We start from the raw sequence: 18,401 nt of genomic DNA, 5'->3' as shown, positions 1-18,401 counted from the left end.
AGCAGGCACACAGCTGAGCAGGGAGCTGGATGTGGGGCTCAATCCCAGGACACCAAGATCATAGTCTACGATGAAAACAGATGCTCAAGCAACTGAACCACCCAGGTGCCCCTTATATCATTGTTGATGTAAAAAGAACTCAAACATTAATTTTATTAACAAATGTGATTAACTTATTAATATTTAATAAATATAATGTATTTATTTATAAATATAAATATAATGTAATTATTTATTTAATATAAATAATTATAATGTATTTATAATTTTCTTCTTAAAGATTTATTTATTTTTTATATTAAATTTATTTTTTATTTACCAACATACAGAATAACATCCAGTGCTCATCCCGTCACATGCCCCGCTCAGTGCCCATCACCCATTCACCTCCAACCCCCGCCCTCCTCCCCTTCCATCACCCCTAGTTTGTTTCCCACAGTTAGGAGTCTTTATGTTCTGTCTCCCCTTCTGATATTTCCCACACATTTCTTCTCCTTCCCTTATATTCCCTTTCACTATTATTTATATTACCCAAATGAACGAGAACATACAATGTTTGTCCTTCTCCAATTGACTTACTTCACTCAGCATAATACCCTCCAGTTCCATCCACGTCGAAGCAAATGGTGGGTATTTGTCCTTTCCAATGGCTGAGGAATATCCATGGTATACATACACCACATCTTCTTTATCCACTCATCTTTCGATGGACACCGAGGCTCCTTCCACAGTGTGGCTATTGTGGACATTGCTGCTAGAAACATCGACGTGCAGGTGACCCAGCGTTTCATTGCATCTGTATATTTGGGGTAAATACCCAGCAGTGCAATTGCTGGGTCATAGGGCAGATCTATTTTTAACTCTTTGGGGAACCTCCACACAGTTTTCCAGAGTGGCTGCACCAGTTCACATTCCCGCCAACAGTGCAAGAGGGTTCCCTTTTCTCCACATCCTCTCCAACATTTGTGGTTTCCTGTCTTGTTAATTTTCCCCACTGTCACGGGTGTGAGGTGCTATCTCACCCTGGTTTTGATTTGTGTTTCCCAGATGGCCAGTGATTCGGAGCATTTTCTCATGTGCTTGTTGGCCATGTCTATGTCTTCCTCTGATCTCTGTTCATGTCTTCTGCCAATTTCATGATTGGATTGTTTGTTTCTTTGCTGATGAGTTTAAGTTCTCTTTTTTCTCTTTTTTACTTATAAATTTATTTTTATTGGTGTTCAATTTACCAACATACAGAAAAACACCCAGTGCTCATCCCGTCAAGTGTCCGCCTCAGTGCCCGTCACCCATTCCCCCCCCACCCCCCGCCCTCCTCCCCTTCCACCACCCCTAGTTCGTTTCCCAGAGTTAGGAGGCTTTATGTTCTGTCTCCCTGATATTTCCCACACATTTCTTCTCCCTTCCCTTATATTCCCTTTCACTATTTTTTATATTCCCCAAATGAATCAGAACAAATAATATTTCTCCATCTCCGATTGACTTACTTCACTCAGCATAATACCCTCCAGTTCCATCCACATTGAAGCAAATGGTGGGTATTTGTCGTTTCTAATGGCTGAGCAATATTCCATTGTATACATAAACCACATCTTCTTTAACCATTCATCTTTCGATGGACACCGAGGCTCCTTCCACAGTTTGGCTATTGTGGACATTGCTGCTAGAAACATCGGGGTGCAGGTGTCCTGGCGTTTCGTTGCATCTGAATCTTTGGGGTAAATCCCCAAGAGTGCAATTGCTGGGTCGTAGGGCAGGTCTATTTTGAACTCTTTGAGGAACCTCCACAAAGTTTTCCAGAGTGGCTGCACCAGTTCACATTCCCACCAACAGTGTAAGACGGTTCCCTTTTCTCCGCATCCTCTCCAACATTTGTGGTTTCCTGCCTTGTTAATTTTCCCCATTCTCACTGGTGTGAGGTGGTATCTCATTGTGGTTTTCATTTGTATTTCCCTGATGGCAAGTGATGCAGAGCATTTTCTCATGAGCATGTTGGCCATATCCATGTCGTCCTCTGTGAGATTTCTCTTCATGTCTTTTGCCCATTTCATGATTGGATTGTTTGTTTCTTTGGTGTTGAGTGTAAGAAGTTCTTTATAGATCTTGGAAACTAGCCCTTTATCTGATACGTCATTTGCAGATATCTTCTCCCATTCTGTAGGTTGTCTTTTAGTTTTGTTGACTGTATCCTTCGCTGTGCAAAAGCTTCTTATCTTGATGAAGTCCCAATAGTTCATTTTTGCTTTTGTTTCTTTTGCCTTTGTGGATGTATCTTGCAGTAAGTCACTGTGGCCAAGTTCAAAAAGGGTGTTGCCTGTGTTCTCCTCTAGGATTTTGATGGAATCTTGTCTCACATTTAAATCTCTCATCCATTTTGAGTTTATCTTTGTGTCTGGTGAAAGAGATTGGTCCAGTTTCATTCTTCTGCATGTGGATGTCCAATTTTCCCAGGACCATTTATTGAAGAGACTGTCTTTCTTCCATGGATAGTCTTTCCTCCTTTATCGAATATTAGTTGACCATACAATTCAGGGTCCACTTTTGGGTTCTCTATTCTGTTCCATTGATCTATGTGTCTGTTTTTGTGCCAGTTCCACACTGTCTTGATGACCAAGCTTTGTAGTACAACCTGAAATCTGGCATTGTGATGCCCCCAGCTATGGTTTTCTTTTTTAAAATTCCCCTGGCTATTCGGGGTCTTTTCTGATCGCACACAAATTTTAGAATAATTTGTTCTAACTCTCTGAAGAAAGTCCATGGTATTTTGATAGGGATTGCATTAAATGTGTAAATTGCCCTGGGTAACATTGACATTTTTACAGTATTAATTCTGCCAATCCATGAGCATGGAATATTTTTCCATCTCTTTGTGTCTTCCTCAATTTCTTTCAGAAGTGTTGTATAGTTTTTAGAGTATAGATCCTTTACCTCTTTGGTTAGGTTTATTCCTAGGTATCTTATGATTTTGGGTGCAATTGTAAGTGGGATTGACTCCTTAATTTCTATTTCTTCAGTCTCATTGTTAGTGTATGGAAATGGCACTGATTTCTGGGCATTGATTTTGTATCCTGCTACGCTACCAAATTGCTGTATGAGTTCTAGCAATCTTGGGGTGGAGGCTTTTGGGTTCTCTATATAGAGTATCATGTCATCGGCGAAGAGGGAGAGTTTGACTTCTTCTTTGACAATTTGAATGCTTTTAATGTCTTTTTGTTGTCTGATTGCTGAGGATAGGACTTCCAGTACTATGTTGAATAGCAGTGGTGAGAGTGGACATCCCTGTCTTGTTGCTGATCTTAGGGGAAAGGCTCCCAGTGCTTCCCCATTGAGAATGATATTTGCTGTGGGCTTTTCGTAGATGGCTTTTAAGATGTCAAGGAACGTTCCCTCTATCCCAACACTCTGAAGTGTTTTGAATAGGAATGGATGCTGTATTTTGTCAAATGCTTTCTCTGCATCTAATGAGAGGATCATATGGTTCTTGGTTTTTCTCCCACTGATATGATGAATCACATTGATTGTTTAACGAGTGTTGAACAGGCCTTGTGTTGCGGGGATCAATCCTACGTGGTCATGGTGAATAATTTTCTTAATGTGTTGTTGGATCCTATTGGCTAGTATCTTGTTGAGAATTTTTGCATCCATGTTCATCAGGGATATTGGTCTGTAATTCTCCTTTTTGGTGGGGTCTTTGTCTGGTTTCGGAATTAAGGTGATGCTGGCCTCATAGAACGAATTTGGAAGTACTCCATCTCTTTCTATGTTTCCAAACAGCTTTAGTAGAATAGGTATGATTTCTTCTTTAAAAGTTTGATAGAATTCCCCTGGGAAGCCATCTGGCCCTGGACTCTTGTGTCTTGGGAGGTTTTTGATGACTGCTTCAATTTCCTCCCTGGTTCTTGGCCTGTTCAGGTTTTCTATTTCTTCCTGTTCCAGTTTTGAATGAGAGCCTTGCTGAATAGTTTGTGGCTTTCTAGGAATGCGTCCATTTCTTCTAGATTGCCTAATTTATTGGCGTAGAGCTGTTCATAATATGTTTTTAATATCGTTTGTATTTCCTTGGTGTTGGTAGTGATCTCTCCTTTCTCATTCATGATTTTATTAATTTGAGTCTTCTCTCTCTTCTTTTTAATAAGGTTGGCTAATGGTTTATCTATCTTATTAATTCTTTCAAAGAACCAACTCCTGGTTCTGTGGATCTGTTCCACAGTTCTTTTGGTCTCGATTTCATTTAGTTCTGCTCAAATTTTAATTAACTGTCTTCTTCTGCTGGGGGTGGGGTCCATTTGCTGCTTTTTCTCTAGGTCCTTTATGTGTAAGGTGAGCTTTTGTATTTGAGTTCTTTCCAGTTTTTGAATGGATGCTTGTATTGATATGTATTTCCCCCTCAGGACTGCTTTTGCTGCATCCCAAAGATTTTCAATGGTTGTATCTTCATTCGCATTAGTTTCCATGAATCTTTTTAATTCTTCCTTAATTTCCTGGTTGACCTTTTCATCATTTAGCAGGATGGTCCTTAACCTCCACGTGTTTGTGGTCCTTCCAAACTTCTTGTTGTTATTAAGTTCTAATTTCAAGGCATTATGGTCTGAGAATATACAGGGGACTATCCCGATCTTTTGGTATTGGTTCAGACGCGATTTGTGACCCAGTACGTGGTCTCTTCTGGAGAAAGTTCCATGTGCACTTTGGAAGAATGTGTATTCAATTGAGTTTGAATGTAAAGTTCTGTAGATATCTGTGAAATCCATCTGGTCCAGTGTATCATTTAAAGCTCTTGTTTCTGGGATCCCTGGGTGGCGCAGCGGTTTGGCGCCTGCCTTTGACCCAGGGCGCGATCCTGGAGACCCGGGATCGAATCCCACATCGGGCTCCCGGTGCATGGAGCCTGCTTCTCCCTCTGCCTGTGTCTCTGCCTCTCTCTCTCTCTGTGTGACTATCATAAAAAAAAAAAAGCTCTTGTTTCTTTGGAGATGTTGTGCTTAGAAGACCTATCGAGGGTAGAAAGAGCTAGATTGAAGTCACCAAGTGTAAATGTATTATTATCTAAGTATTTCTTCAGCTTGGTTATTAATTGGTTTAAATATTTGACAGCTCCCACATTCGGGGCATATATATTGAGGATTGTTAAGTCCTCTTGTTGGATAGATCCTTTGAGTATGAGATAGTGTCCCTCTTCATCTCTCACTATAGTCTTCGGGGTAAATTTTAATTTATCTGATATGAGGATGGCTACTCCTGCTTTCTTTTGAGGACCATTTGAATGGTAAATGGTTCTCCAACCTTTTATTTTCAGGTTGTAGGTGTCCTTCTGTCTAAAATGAGTCTCTTGTAGACAGCAAATAGATGGGTCCTGCTTTTTTATCCAGTCTGAAACCCTGTGCCTTTTGATGGCGTCATTAAGCCCATTCACGTTCAGAGTTACTATTGACAGATAAGAGTTTAGTGTCCTCATGATATCTATTCAGTCCTTGTTTTTGTGGATTGTTCCACTGAACTTCTTCTTAAAGGGGAATTTTAAAAGTCCCCCTTAAAATTTCTTGCAGAGCTGGTTTGGAGGTCACATATTCTTTCAGTTCCTGCCTGTCTTGGACGCTCTTTATCTCTCCTTCCATTTTGAATGAGAGCCTTGCTGGATAAAGTATTTTTGGTTGCATGTTCTTCTCATTTAGGACCCTGAATATATCCTGCCAGCCCTTTCTGTCCTGCCAGGTCTCTGTGGAGAGGTCTGCTGTTACCCTAATATTCCTAATATTCCTAATTTTAGTCCCCATAAAAGTCAGGGACTTTTTTTCTCTTGCTGCTTTAAGGATCCTCTCCTTATCTTTGGAATTTGCAAGCTTCACTATTAAATGTCAAGGTGTTGAACGGTTTTTATTGATTTTAGGGGGGGATTTCTATTTCCTGGTTCTGAATGCCTGTTTCCCTTCCCAGATTCGGAAAGTTTTCAGCTAGGATTTGTTCAAATACATATTCTGGCCCTCTGGCCCTTTTGGCGCCCTCGCGAACCCCAATTAAACGTAGGGTTTTCTTCCTCAGGCTGTCATTTATTTCCCTTAATCTATCCTCATGGTCTTTTAATTGTCTGTCTCTTTTTTCCTCAGTTTCCCTCTTTGCCATCAACTTGTCTTCTATGTCACTCACTCGTTCTTCCACCTCGTTAAGCCTCGTCGTTAGGACTTCTAGCTTGGATTGCATCTCGTTTAATTGATTTTTAATTTCTGCCTGATTGGATCTAAATTCTGCAGTCATGAAGTCTCTTGAGTCCTTTATGGTTATTTCTAGAGCCACCAGTAGCTGTATAATAGTCCTTCTGAATTGGCTTTCTGACATTGAATTGTAATCCAGATTTTGTAACTCTGTGGGAGAGAGGACTGTGTCTGATTCTTTTTTTTGAGGTGAGGTTTTCCTTCTAGTCATTTTGCTCAGTGCAGAGTGGCCAAAAACAAGTTGTATTGGGAAAAGGAGAAAATGAGAGAGAAGGAAAGAAAAGAGAAAAAGAAAAAAAGGGAAAAAAGAAAAGAAAAAGAGAAAGAAAAAGAAAGAAAGGAGAAAAAAAGGGGGGTGCGGTTGGGAAGCAATCAGAAATCAAAAAGAAAGAAAGAAAAAAAAACACAAAACAGAACAAGAAAAAAAAAAAAAACAAAAAACCTCGTGGGAGTATCTTCTGATTCTGTATACTTTAAGCCCTTGACTTCCCCTCGAACTGGTCCATCTAGCTGGTCTTCTGGGGAGGGGCCTGCTGTGCTGATTCTCAGGTGTTAGCACTTGGGGGAGCTGCTCTGCCCATGCCTGGTGCAGGGCTCAGTGGGGGTTGTTCACCCCGTGAGGCCCCGGGAGGAAGCCACCGTGGCGGGGTCAGCTCTGGAGCCCTGGAGTCAGCTCCCGCAGTAACTCCGTGGCTCTCCGTCTCCAGGGTTTGGGGGCTCCGGGGCGGGGCCGCTGATCTGCTGAGCTCGGGGCAGGAGCGTCCTTGCTGTCCTGGGCCCTCTCGGCCTCTGCCTGTCCCTGGGGGAGGCCGGATCCTGAGCTGTGTCCCGGCGCCCTGTGCTTTGGCGCCTGCGCTGTTGGATTCGCGCTCTTGGCCGCGCAGCCGCCTCCGCGGAGCCGCCGCGGGAGCCCCACCGAGCTGCTCCAGGAACTGCGCTGCCCCCTCCGCGCGGAGCTTCTTCCTCTCTTAAGTTCTTTATAGATTTTGGATACTAGCCCTTTATCTGATAGGTTATTTGCAAATATCTTTTCCCAATCTGTGGGTTGTCTTTACTTTGTTGACTGTATCCTTTGCTGTGCAAAAGCTTCTTATCTTGATGAAATCCCAATAGTTCATTTTTGCTTTTGTTTCTTTTGCCTTCGTGGATGTATCTTGCAAGAAGTTACTGTGGCCGAGTTCAAAAAGGGAGTTGCCTGTGCCCTCCTCTAGGATTTTGATGGAATCTTGTCTCACATTTAGATCTTTCATCCATTTTGAGTTTATCTTTGTGTATGGTGTAAGAGAGTGGTCTAGTTTCATTCTTCTGCTTGTGGATGTCCAATTTTCCCAGCACCATTTATTGAAGAGACTGTCTTTCTTCTGTTGGATAGTCTTTCCTCCTTTATCGAATATTAGATGGCCATAAAGATCAGGGTCCACTTCTGGGTTCTCTATTCTGTTCCACTGATCTATGTGTCTGTTTTTGTGCCATTACCACACTGTCTTGATGACCACAATTTGTAGTACAACCTGAAATCTCGGGAAAGCCTTGGGAGCCCCTCCACTAAGATCAGGAACAAGACAGGAATGTCCACTCTCACCACTGGTACTCAACATAGTACTGGAAGTCCTCACCTCAGCAATCAGACAACAAAAAGACATTAAAAGCATTCAAATTGGCAAAGAAGTCAAACTCTCCCTCTTCGCCGATGACATGATACTCTATATAGAAAACCTAAAAGCCTCTACCCCAATATTGCTAGAAGTCATACTGAAGAACCCCCCCCTCCACCCCCCCCCCCATGAGTGGGCCCAGGCCTAACCCTGAGGCAGCCCATCCAGGCGCCTCCCATGAATTCAAGCAACGAAAACATTCTGTTTTTCCGACATAAAAAAACTATCCTCCGCCTCGCCCTGGCTGGAAAAGTCCCTGAACATGGTCGTGTTGACCTTCAAAGAAATCAATCACGTCAAAACCCGAATGCTATGCTACTCCTGCGGTTTCTTTGCCTTTAAAAGATGCCTGTAATTGCTAATCGGGGCTCTGCCACCTCTGAGGCGGAGAGCCCGTTTGCGCAAACGTTCAATAAACCCTCTTGCTTGTTGCATCTGCCTGTCTGGGGTCTGAGTCTCTGGGGCGTCCACCGGGACACGTTGGCACCCGTGAGCAAGGGTCCAACATTTGGGGGCTCGTCCAGGATCCGAGACGCCCCCAGGCTCAATCCTAAAACAGGTAGGAGGTAAGATCGAGCTCGCTAAATGTCATATCTGTCTCGTCCGTCTGTCTGACTGGCCGGGTCTGTATTGTGCCAGTCTGTATTGTGCCTGCAGGACTCTGTATTCTGTATTTGGACAAGTGGGGGAGGCAGACGTGCCCTGAGACCCCTGGTCCCCCTCCGGAGTCGGACTCCGGAGTGGTCTGGAAGAGGAACAGAGCCCTGGCACTCCCTCCTCTTCGGGGAGGGTCGTTGTTCGCGACCGCTCCCATCCGTATCTGCAGTGCCAGTCCTGTCATTCGTGTGCGTCTGTTTGTTCTGTGTCTTTCTCTCTGTCCTCTTCCTCACTGCTCACCTCTTTTCTACACCCATGGGACAGACTGTAACCACCCCTCTAAGCCTCACTCTAGATCACTGGAAAGAAGTCACTGGCCGGGCACACAACCTTTTGGTCGAAGTCAGAAGACGAAAATGGGTCACCTTCTGCTCTTCAGAGTGGCCGGCTTTCAACGTCGGGTGGCCCAGGAATGAAACTTTTAACATTGGTGTTATCTTGCAGGTGAAGGCCCTGGTCTTTCAGCCAGGACCCAATGGACACCTTGATCAGGTGCCGTACATCATAGTTTGGGAGGATCTCGCTAAAAACCCACCCCCCTGGATAAAATGCTTCACCCCTTCTCAGGGGGGACCGGGCCGAGACCCCCACCCCCTCCCTGCGCCACTCCCCTTATTCCCCGCCCTACCTCTCCCTCCGCTCCCTCAGCTCCCTCCCCCGACTCTACTGGGGTAGAGAGGCGACCCCTCGCTTCACCCCCGCTCTCCAGCCGCCTCCGCTTTCGACGAGAGAGCTACGGGGAGTTGGAAGACGTCCGGACCTCCCGGGCACTTCCCCTCCAATCAGTAGGCGGCCAGATGCAATACTGGCCGTTCTCTGCCTCTGACCTTTACAACTGGAAAACTCATAACCCCACTTTCTCCCAAGACCCCCAGGCGCTAACCGGGTTAATTGAGTCAATTCTGTTGACCCACCAGCCAACCTGGGATGACTGCCAACAGCTCCTGCAGACTCTCCTCACCACGGAGGAGACAGCACTTCTACCTCAAAGCACGGAAAAGCGTCCCGGGGGCGGATGGGAGGCCGACCCAGCTGCCTAATAAAATTGAGGATGTTTTCCCCTTGGTTTGCCCGACCTGGGACTGTGACACTGCTGCCGGTAGGGAGCGGCTCCGTCTCTATCGCCAGGTACTCCTAGCGGGTCTCAGAGGGGCAGGGAGATGCCCCACCAATTTGGCAAAGGTACGTGCTATAGTGCAGGGAAAAGATGAGACGCCGACAGGTTTTCTGAAAAGATTAATAGAGGGCTGCCGTATGTATACTTAAAGAGAGAGAGAGAAAGTGAAAAAGAAAGAGAAGGAGAAAGTAAAAGAAAAAGAAAGAGAGAGAGGAAAGAGAAAGAGAGAGAGAGAGAGAGAAAGAGAAAGAAAAAGAGAAAGAAAAAAAAGAGAGAGATAGAGACACCCCAGAGGAAAGGGAGGAAAGGATCCGTAAAGAGCAAGAGGAACGAGGGAATAAAAGAGATAAAAGAAACGCAATAAAGACTGACTGGGATACTGGCCACCATAGTACAGGGCTCAGGGCAGAGTAAGTCCGGACAGAGTAAGGACCTGGGAGATAAAAGAAAATCACGGGTTGAACGAGACCAGTGTGCCTACTGCAAGGAAAAAGAACATTGGGTTAAAGATTGTCCAAAGAAGGGCCAAACGCAGGGACCCAAGAAGAAGCCCATTGCCGTTCTGTCCCTAAAAAATAAAAATTAGGGGTATCAGGGCCAGGAGCCCCCCAAGCCTTGGATAATCCTTAAAGTGGGGGGCCAGCCAGTGACCTTCTTGGTTGATACGGGAGCTCAACATTCAGTTTTAACTGAGGCAAAAGGACCCTTGAGCTCCAAAACATCTTGGGTTCAGGGAGCAACTGGAGGCAAGTTATATTGATGGACAACTGAACGGAAGGTCCACCTGAGCACTGGGCAAGTAACACATTCCTTCCTACTGGTCCCCTACCCCCTCCTAGGCAGAGACCTTCTTTCAAAAGTAGGGGCTCAGATCTATTTTCATCAAAAAGGGGCCACCATTACTGGCGCAGAAGGGCAGCCCCTCCAGGTATTGACCTTGCGCCTAGAGGATGAACACCGGCTACACGAGGACTCTCCACCGTCCGTGCAGCCCCTAAATTCTGAATGGCTCACTAACTACCCTCAGGCCTGGGTAAAAACAGCCAGGATGGGACTAGCTGTTAACCAGCCACCCATAATTATAAACCTAAAATCCTCGGCCACCCCTATATCGATCTGGCAATATTCAATGAGCAAAGAGGCCAAAGAGGGCCTTCGGCCACATATACAGAGACTATTACAATTGGGCATCTTAATACCTTGTCAGTCGCCCTGGAACACTCCTCTGTTGCCCGTAAAAAAAAAAAAAAAAAAAAACCCGGCACAGGAGATTACCAGCCAGTACAAGACTTACGGGAAGTTAATCGAAGGGCGGAGGACATACACCGCAGGGTGCCGAATCCCTACAACTTACTCAGCACCTTGCCCCCGAGCCACGTCTGGTATACGGTTTTAGATCTAAAAGATGCATTCTTTTGCATAAGGTTAAGCTCTCAAAGCCAGCCTATTTTTGCCTTTAAATAAAAAGATCCTGAGACGGGATTCTCAGGACAACTCACTTGGACAAGGCTGCCACAGGGATTCAAAAACTCCCCCACCTTGTCCACGAAGCCTTGCATCAGGACTTGGCAGACTTCCGAGTTGGCCATCCGGACCTCATCCTCCTGCAGTACGTGAATAATTTGCTCCTAGCGGCTAAGACAGAACAGGATTATGTAAAAGGTACGGGGGCCCTGTTCCAGAGACTGGGAGGACTGGGGTATAGGGCCTCCGCCAAAAAGGCCCAAATAGGCCAGAGACGAGTGACCTATCTGGGATATCTCCTGAAAGGAGGCCAGAGATGGCTGACGGAGGGCCGCAAAAAGGCTGTAGCCCTGATCCCAGCACCAACTAATGCCAGAGGGCTACGAGAGTTCCTCAGCAGTGCCGGGTTTTGCCACCTCTGGGTACCCAGGTTTGCAGAGCTGGCGGCTCCCCTATATCCTCTCACGAAATCCAACACCCCCTACCACTGGGAAAAGGAGCAACAATTGGCTTTTGACAAAATAAAAAGGGCCTTATTGACCGCCCCCCCGAGCCTCCCAGATGTAACCAAGCCATTTGCGCTATATGCTGATGAACGCCGAGGAATAGCCAAAGGGGTCCTAACTCAGAAACTGGGACCCTGAAAAAGGCCTGTGGCATACTTTTCAAAAAATTAGACAGCGTGGCTGCAGGATGGCCCCCATGTCTCCGAATAATAGCGGCTGTGGCAGTCCTGGTAAAAGACTCAGATAAGTTGGCCTTCAGCCAACTCCTCACTGTTGTGGCCGCCCCCCCCCACGCCATAGAGACAGTCATCTGCCAGCCCCCTGATCAATGGCTCTCAAACGCTTGGGTCACCCATTATTAGGCCATGTTACTGAATTCCGAGTGGATACAGTTTGGAACAGCTACATCCCTAAACCCGGCCACCTTGCTTCCAGAAACCGAGTCCCCCTCCCTGATAATGCATGATTGCCATCAGATCCTAGCCGAGGTCCATGGCACCAGAGGGGACTTGACGGACCAGCCTATGCCAAATGCTGAAGCAACCTGGTACACAGATGGGAGTAGCTTTCTACGAAATGGTGAACGTAAAGCCGGGGCTGCTGTGGTAAATAAAAAAAACTGTCATCTGGGCCAGTGCCCTAGAGCCTGGAACTTCAGCTCAAAGGGCGGAGCTTATAGCCCTAACTCAGGCCTTAAAAAAGGCTAAGGACAAAAAGGTCAACATTTATATTGACAGCAAAAAATTGAATATAATTCACTGTCCTGGGCATCAGCACGGCAACGACCCAGTAGCAGAGGGGAACAGGATGGCCGATGAAACAGCACGAGCCACTGCACTAGGCCCACAGGAAGATGGACAGAAGCATCCCCCACCAGACGAGAAACTGCCCAGGTGGTTATCAAGAAAATCCTAGAAAAAATTTTCCCCCGGTTTGGACTGCCCAAGGTAATAGGGTCGAACAACGGCCCTGCCTTCGTCTCCCAGGTAAGTCAGTTGGTGGCCAGATTACTAGGGATAAATTAAAAATTACATTGTGCATACAGACCCCAGAGCTCAGGGCAGGTAAAAAAAAAAAATAGAACAATTAAAGAGACCCTAACCAAATTGACATTGGAGACTGGCACTAGAGACTGGGTCCAACTCCTCCCCTTGGTCCTGTTCCGAGTCCGGAACACTCCCACGCGCCATGGACTAACTCCTTACGAGATTCTCTATGGAGGTCCCCCACCAGTGACGGACTTACTAGATTCTGCTATTGACCCTCTTGCTAAAAAGTTCCCTAAGATTTTAAGGTTAAAATCAGTCCAAACAAAGAGGAGGGAATGAAGAACCCCCCCCCACCTCCCACCCCCGTGAGTGGGCCCAGGCCTAACCCTGAGGCAGCCCATCCAGGCGCCTCCCATGAATTCAAGCAACGAAAACATTCTGTTTTTCCGACATAAAAAAACTATCCCCCGCCTCGCCCTGACTGGAAAAGTCCCTGAACATGGTCGTGTTGACCTTCAAAGAAATCAATCACGTCATAACCCGAATGCTATGCTACTCCCGCGGTTTCTTTGCCTTTAAAAGATGCCTGTAATTGCTAATCGGGGCGCTCTGCCACCTCTGAGGCAGAGAGCCCGTTTGCGCAAACGTTCAATAAACCCTCTTGCTTGTTGCATCTGCCTGTCTGGGGTCGGAGTCTCTGGGGCGTCCACCGGGACACGTTGGCACTCGTGAGCAAGGGTCCAACAATACAGCAATTTGGTAGCGTGGCAGGACACAAAATCAATGCCCAGAAATCAGTGCCATTTCTATACACTAACAATGAGACTGAAGAAAGAGAAATTAAGGAGTCAATCCCATTTAAAATTGCACTGAAAAGCATAAGATACCTAGGAATAAACCTAACCAAAGAGGGAAAGGATCTATACCCTAAAAACTATAGAACACTCCTGAAAGAAATTGAGGAAGACACAAAGAGATGGAAAAATATTCCATGCTCATGGATTGGCAGAATTAATACTGTGAAAATGTCAATGTTACCCAGCGCAATTTACACGTTTAATGAAATCCCTATCAAAATACCATGGACTTTCTTCAGAGAGTTAGAACAAATTCTTTTAGGATTTGTGTGGGATCAGAAAAGACCCTGAATAGCCAGGGGAATTTTAAAAAAGAAAACCATATCTGGGGGCATCACAATGCCAGATTTCAGGTTGTACTACAAAGATAAAGGGCTAGTTTCCAAGATCTATAAAGAACTTTTAAATTCAACACCAAAGAAACAAGCAATCCAATCATGAAATGGGCAAAAGACATGAAGAGAAATCTCACAGAGGAAGACATAGACATGGCCAACACGCACATGAGAACATGCTCTGCATCACTTGCCATCAGGGAAATACAAATCAAAACCACAATGAAATACCACCTCACACCAGTGAGAGTGGGGAAAATTAACAAGACAGAAAACCACAAATGTTGGAGAGGATGTGGAGAAAGGGGAACACTCTTGCACTGTTGGTGGGAATGTGAACTGGTGCAGGCACTCTGGAAAACTGTGGAGGTTCCTCAAAGCGTGAAATATCAACCTGCCCTAGACCCAGCAATTGCACTGTTGGGGATTTACCCCAAAGATACAGATGCAATGAAATGCCAGGACACCTGCACCCCGATGTTTCTAGCAGCAATGTCCACAATAGCCAAACTGTGGAAGGAGCCTCGATGTCCATCGAAAGATGAATGGATAAAGAAGATGTGGTTTATGTATACAATGGAATATTACTCAGGCATTAGAAACGACAAATACCCACCATTTGCTTCAACGTGGATGGAACTGGAGCGTATTATGCTGAGTGAAGTAAGTGAATTGGTGGACAAACAGTGTATGTTGTCATTCATTGGGGAATATAAACAACAGTGAAAGGAAATAGAAGGGAAGGGAGAGGAAATGTGTGGGAAACATCAGAAAGGGAGACAGAACATAAAGACTCCAACTGTGGGAAATGAACTAGGGGTGGTGGAAGGGGAGGAAGGCGGGAGGTGGGGGTGAATGGGTGATGGGCACTGAGGGGGGCACTTGACGGGATGAGCACTGGGTGTTATTCTGTATGTTGGTAAATTGAACACGTATAAAAAATAAATTTATTTAAAAAAACACGGGGGAGTATCTTCTGATTCTGTATACTTTAAGTCCCTTGAGTTCCCCTGGAACTGGTCCGTCCAGCTGGTCTTCTGGGGGAGGGTCCTGTTGTGCTCATTCTCAGGTGTTAGTACTTGGGGAGCTGCTCTGCCCCCTGCCTGGTCCAGGCCTCAGTGGGGGTTGTTTACCCTGTGAGGCCCCGGGAGGAACAGCCACAGGGGGGCGGCAGCTCTGCAGCCCTGGAGTCAGCCCCTGCAGTAACTCTGGGGCTCTCTGTCTGCAGGGCCTGGGGGCTCCGGGGCGGGGCCGCTGATCTGCTCAGCTCGGGGCAGGAGCGTCCTCGCTGTCCTGGGCCCTCCCGGCCTCTGCCTGTCCCGGGGGTAGGCCGGATCCTGGGCTGTGTCCCGGCGCCCTGTGCTCTGGGGCCTGCGCTGTTGGATTCGCGCTCCCGCCCCGCAGCCCCCTCCGTGGAGCCTCTGCCCGAGCCCCTCCGAGCTGCTCCGGGTCCCACCGTGCGCGCTGCAGCCCTTAGGGAGCTCGGCGCACTCTCCCTGGGGCGCAGGTGCCTGTTAGTGTCCCCGGGAGCCCGAGGGCATCCCCGCCCTCCTGGATCCTGCTCCAATTCCCCGGGAGGCCTTTCCGCTCAGGAAGGTTGGTGCAGCTCCTGCTTCTCCGGGACGGGGCTCTCCTGTCTTGGGGACACTCGCCCTGGCCTCAGCCCGGCTCCTCGCGGGGCCCCTCCCCCTTGGAGGCCTTTTGTTTCTTTATTTCTTTTTCCCCGTCTTCCTACCTTGATAGAAGCAGGAACTCTTCTCACTGTAGCATTCCAGCTGTTGTCTCTTTAAATCTCAGGCCGAATTCGTAGATTTTCAGGATGATTTGAAGGTTATCTAAGTAATTTGGTGGGGACAGGTGATTTGGGGACCCTGCTCTTCTGCCATCTTGCCCCTCCTCCCAATATAATGTATTTAAAAGCAAAATAAATAGAAACCATCCAAGTATAATGTCCTGTGTTGCACAACATTATTTTGAAGGAGCCATCAAACAGGTAATAATTACACTATCCTCTGTCTCTTGATATTTCCCTGAGAGTCTTGTGTAGTCAGGAACCATGATCCTCAAATCGTACAGTCTCCAGGCCGAATTACACATTCACATCTACTGGTCATGTATGGTCCTTCACTTCTTCATGCCACAGCATGCACTCCTCCAAAGCAAGCTGTTGTGACCACAAAAGGATTGCAATTTTGAATCTGTTTCTCAGTGTTCTTGGATCATTAGTGGGATGTGGGAATGATTAAATTAGAAGATTTTACTGTCTTTGCATTTAAGGGATATTTTCTTTTTTCTTTTTTTCTTTTAGATTGTTTAACAAAAATTTTATAATGAAATGTTAAACATTAATAAAAATAGAACGTAGTCTCAACAAACTTCCCCAAAACTTTTTATCCAGATTGAACAATTATCAACATTTTACCACATTTATTTCATCTGAGTTTCTTCCCCTTTGCTGAAGTATTTTAAAGCAAACCCAGACATCATGTTTTAGTACTCCTTCTTATTTCACTCTAAAGCTCTAGACAGTGGGTACCTCTTACATTACCTAAATGTATCACATTCAATAAAATGAATGATTCCCTGGTATTTGGAACATAGTCTAATTTCTTCAGTTGTCTCAAATTTTTTTTTTTTACATCTGGTTTATTTGTTTTTTTAAATAAATTAATTTTTATTGGTGTTCAATTTACCAACATACAGAAAAACACCCAATGCTCATCCCATCAAGTGTCCCCCTCAGTGCCCATCACCCATTCCCCCCCACCCCCTGCCCTCCTCCCCTTCCACCACCCCTAGTTCGTTTCCCAGAGTTAGGAGTCTTTATGTTCTGTCTCCCTTCCTGATATTTCCCACACATTTCTTCTCCCTTCCTTTATATTCCCTTTCACTATTTATATTCCCCAAATGAATGAGAACATACACTGTTTGTCCTTCTCCGATTGACTTACTGCACTCAGCATAATACTAAGGGATATTTTCAGAACTAATTTCATATTAATACAATCATAGATGCCTCTTAAACACTATCTTCCATACAAATCTCTGGAATGCTTGTTAAATATTCATCTATGAACACCGACACTGGTTTTAGATTCGGAAGCACAACATGGAGGATTACAGTTTATCAAATTCCACATGATGAAAATATTAATTTGGTCCTCATCATAAAATTAGTGAACAAAATGAGATCTACCAAGGCTCTATGGTTAATAGACCATATTGAAACAGTAGATTGGGTCTCAGTATTCGTTTACCTATAATGGAAGGGAAGCCCCACTTGTCAACATTTTAGACAGAGAGGGAGCAAGGAAGCACAGTCTTGGAAGGTCACATTGGAGAGATAGAGACACCCTGGGGGAGATAAATGGGGTTTATTGTCATGAATCATGGAACAGGAAAATGGGGCCAGGGAGTTTCACTTCCTATAGTGGTGTTGACTCTTTGCCCATCTCACTTTCTCTCCTGCCTTTAAAGCTGAGCATTTCTGAGGCCATGAAGGGGTTTTGGCTACACTTCCCCATAGTTTTAAATCACTGTGTCAGTGTAACTACCCATATCCAATAAACAGTAATAGTCAGCCTCGTCCTCAGGCTGGGCTCCTGTGATGGTGAGGGCGGCTTTGTTCCCAGAGATGGATCCAGAGAAGCGATTAGGGACCCCAGAGGGGCGGTTGTTTGTGTTGTAGATAAGCATGCGAGGAGCCCGCCCTGGGGTCTGCTGGTACCAGCTAGGGTAATTACTTGTAGAGACTGACCCAGAGCTGAGGCCACATGTGAGTGTGACTGTCCCTCCTGAAGAAACTGAGAGTGATGGCTCCTGGGTTACCACAGTCTGAGAATCTCCTCCTAAAATCAAAAGAGAGAAAGGTGTTGTTATGGGAGACAAGGGTCACATGAATCCTTGTTTTATGAGCTCCCCACAGATGCAAAGGCTTTTCCCTGACCTGATCCATAGGCAAGGAGCCCGAGAAGAAGCACCGTCCAAGCCATGGTGGGGACCCTCACAGATTGCAGCCTCCTTAGGGTCCTGGGATGGAATGGGGTGTCCCTGGACCTTTTCATGTCTCCTGTCCTATGAGGTTAAGAAAGCACTTCATGCAAATCAGCTTCCTCTCTCTCCCTCTCTCTCTCTCCCCGAGAATCACCAGCATGTCCCCTGGCAGACTTTGAAATGAGTAGACTCTGGGACCTCACACGCACAAATGACTGCAGGGTGACCTGAGACACTGGGTGTCAGGAGGACATCTTTCAGCAAATGACCACCATACTGTCTCTAGTGACCTCTGTCCCAAGGTTCTTCTCTGGAAAGCCTGAGAGCTGAATGAGGAGATGGATGTGTTCTCACCTCCTGGTTCCACATCTAATTCACCTCAAATCTAACCCATCTCTGGAACATTTTCTTCCCTCCCCAGTGACATTCCCTCTTCTGTCCTTGGAGGGTCTTCGCGGTGCCTCTTCCAGCCGTGAGGACACTGGGAATCTCAGAGCCCCTGTGACAGAGGTAGGAGCAGTGGTCTCCTCTCAGTTAATCATGGACCTTGTTGCAGTAGTCCCCGGGGAGCTGAACAGAGATGTCTCTTTATCAGAAATGAACATGACATTGTGTGAAC

General features: G+C 46.0%; 1 protein-coding gene across 1 annotated transcript in view; it reads right to left on the bottom strand.

The window, feature by feature from the left end:
- The window catches only part of LOC112907482 (immunoglobulin lambda-1 light chain-like), a 699,686-nt gene extending 681,847 nt beyond the window's left edge, over positions 1-17,839 (bottom strand). Inside the window, exons 1-2 of the mRNA XM_072723326.1 lie at positions 17,736-17,839; positions 17,334-17,637 (exon numbers count right to left, since the gene is read on the bottom strand). Of these exons, the coding sequence (XP_072579427.1) occupies positions 17,334-17,637; positions 17,736-17,781 (350 nt within the window). The 5' untranslated portion in view covers positions 17,782-17,839. The remainder of the gene's footprint in view (positions 1-17,333; positions 17,638-17,735) is intronic.
- Between the last annotated feature and the right edge of the window lie 562 nt (positions 17,840-18,401).

Source organism: Vulpes vulpes, chromosome 10 (genome assembly GCF_048418805.1).
Source record: "Vulpes vulpes isolate BD-2025 chromosome 10, VulVul3, whole genome shotgun sequence".
NCBI lineage: Eukaryota > Metazoa > Chordata > Mammalia > Carnivora > Canidae > Vulpes > Vulpes vulpes.
Note: the sequence above shows the minus strand (reverse complement) of the source record. Positions and strands in the feature narration are given on the sequence as shown.